At 36.2% G+C, this 2,124-nt stretch overlaps 1 protein-coding gene across 1 annotated transcript; it reads left to right on the top strand.

The window, feature by feature from the left end:
- The first annotated feature begins 611 nt into the window (after window positions 1–611).
- LOC115957388 lies at window positions 612–1,662 on the top strand. The gene is made up of 2 exons (XM_031075615.1): window positions 612–863; window positions 1,271–1,662. The coding sequence occupies exons 1-2, from the start codon at window positions 768–770 to the stop codon at window positions 1,391–1,393; spliced, it is 219 nt and encodes a 72-aa protein (XP_030931475.1). The 5' UTR covers window positions 612–767; the 3' UTR covers window positions 1,394–1,662.
- Window positions 1,663–2,124: the final 462 nt, after the last annotated feature.

The raw sequence follows: 2,124 nt of genomic DNA, 5'->3' as shown, positions 1-2,124 counted from the left end.
ACACCGGACCTCACTGAAGAAAGTCCGTCGTTGGATAACCGGGATAAGACCTCAATGGTCCTCGGATCAGCTCCGAGGAATCCCATCCCATAGGGTGCGACGCCTTAGGGCTTAAATGTTCAAGCCCAACTCCTTTTTTCTACATGAACTCCTCTAAAAACCATGACCGGGCATCGCCCCTTGACCAGCGGCTAGCTTTTCAAGCCTACTCTCTACAAATCATATTGTGAGGGATCTTTCGTGTGTGAGCCCAAAAATGTTAATGGGCCGCAAAGGAATCGTGTCCTTACATATACAATTTAGCTTTCAAAAAGATTTATACAATTTTTAGCACCTTTTTTTATTGTTAAATTGCTCAGATATTTTAATAAATAATTATCCCTTTGGGATTTGCAGCCTCTATATAATAAGAGTGCAAAAGGACAATTTTGAAATGTCCTTACTACACAAGATGGCACTTTGGTAAACACATATATTTCCCAAGAAGAATCTTAAGGGCCATAGTCGTATTTTCATTGGAGAAAGAAAAGGCAAGGATAGTTGCCGCGTAAATATTGTGTAGTATGAACCACCACTGCCCATGTATATCTCTATAAATATATGTTTATGATCTGTCAACGACCTTCAACTTCAACAACCAAAAAAAAAAAGAAGAAAAACTTCAACTTCCCAACTTTTTCTTTCACTTTCTCTTCTATTCATTCCAATCAGACTCTTCTCTACAGAACTAGAGTTTACTATTCCATCTCCAAACCAAAAAAAAAAAAATGAAGAAACCAGGATTCTTTGCTGCCTCAGTTGCCGCAGCTTCTGCTACCATCTCTGCTTCTTCCCCAAGCTCTGTCTGTAATACTACTCAACAGGTAATTAACCTTAAATCTGTTTCTGGGTTGTTTTCCTTTTGATCTCTCTCATTCATTTTTCAATTGGGTTTCTCCAATTTTGCTTTTTTCACCCTTCTTTTTGGTGTTCTACCCTGTTTGGTTTCCTAGAAAATAAGGTTTGGCCTGTATTTCAAGAAATCAATTTGAAAAGGTCATAGCCTAAAAATCCCAACTTTTTTCTTTCCTTTCTTCCTTTCTTCTAGCTTTCCTTTTTTTAAATTCATTTCGCTCTCTCTCTCTCTCTCTCTCTCTTTAAGTTTTCGAAGATTTGGTAATTGATTAATTTTGGTGTTACGTTTTCTTTTTGTCTCTGTTTTTTTTTTTTTTTCTAATCCTAGTTTCAACTTTCAAGGCTAACTTTTTTAATTGATGTAATGATTTTTCAGGGGGCTGAATTGAACAAAAATCATGGAAACTCTTCACATCAAAGGTCATCTTCGACTGATAAATTTGCCCCGAGGTTTGATGGTCTAAGATTCATTGAAACGCTGGTCACTGCTCACAGATAAGCTTCATCATCAAGCTTTCAGGGTTCCATGCTCAGGAGTCATGACCTCTATCCATATTTGTCTTTTATTATTTTAAAAAAGGCAATTCTGAAGAAATTTCAACTGTTTTGGTAGATCAGATTTTAAGTTGAGAAATGAAGGAACTGTAATATTTCAGGTGTTGTGGTAGTTTTTTTTTTACTGGTCAGATCTATGCTTGTTATTGTTCAGAACTCTCTCCCCCTCTCTCTCTCTCTCTCTAATAAATTATATATCTAAGCCTTTCTTTATATCGTGGTGTTATTTTTTTGTTTTACTTTTAAAGGAGAGTAATTTTCAGCATTCAATTGCCAATAAAGGTTGTCAAAGTGATACCTTTAGCAGTCTATGTTATGTGCAGTAGAATATAGAAAAAAAAAATAGTACACAAAAGACAACCATCTATGACGGCATGCAATGAGATTGCCCCAAAAAGACAATTTCTTAGTCTCATTTTAATATTGGGACATGAATAATGACTTTTATAATCTTTTGTTTCACGTGAAACGTGACTCATACAAGAGTCAACAAAAGTAACTAGAGAATTAGGGGAATTGCTATGAATTGGGAATTTGGGGGGGATTGAACTGCTCCAAAATTTGGCAAAAGGTAAGTGCTATGACCAATCCACAACAACCTCAGGACCTCATCCTCAATGAAGCCCCAGAAGACAATTCTAGTTCTCTGAAATTAAACTGCCTGATCTGATTATT

Source organism: Quercus lobata, chromosome 8 (assembly GCF_001633185.2).
Source record: "Quercus lobata isolate SW786 chromosome 8, ValleyOak3.0 Primary Assembly, whole genome shotgun sequence".
Classification (NCBI taxonomy): domain Eukaryota; kingdom Viridiplantae; phylum Streptophyta; class Magnoliopsida; order Fagales; family Fagaceae; genus Quercus; species Quercus lobata.
The sequence above is the reverse complement of the archived record's forward strand: the minus strand, read 5'-3'. Positions and strand labels throughout refer to the sequence as shown.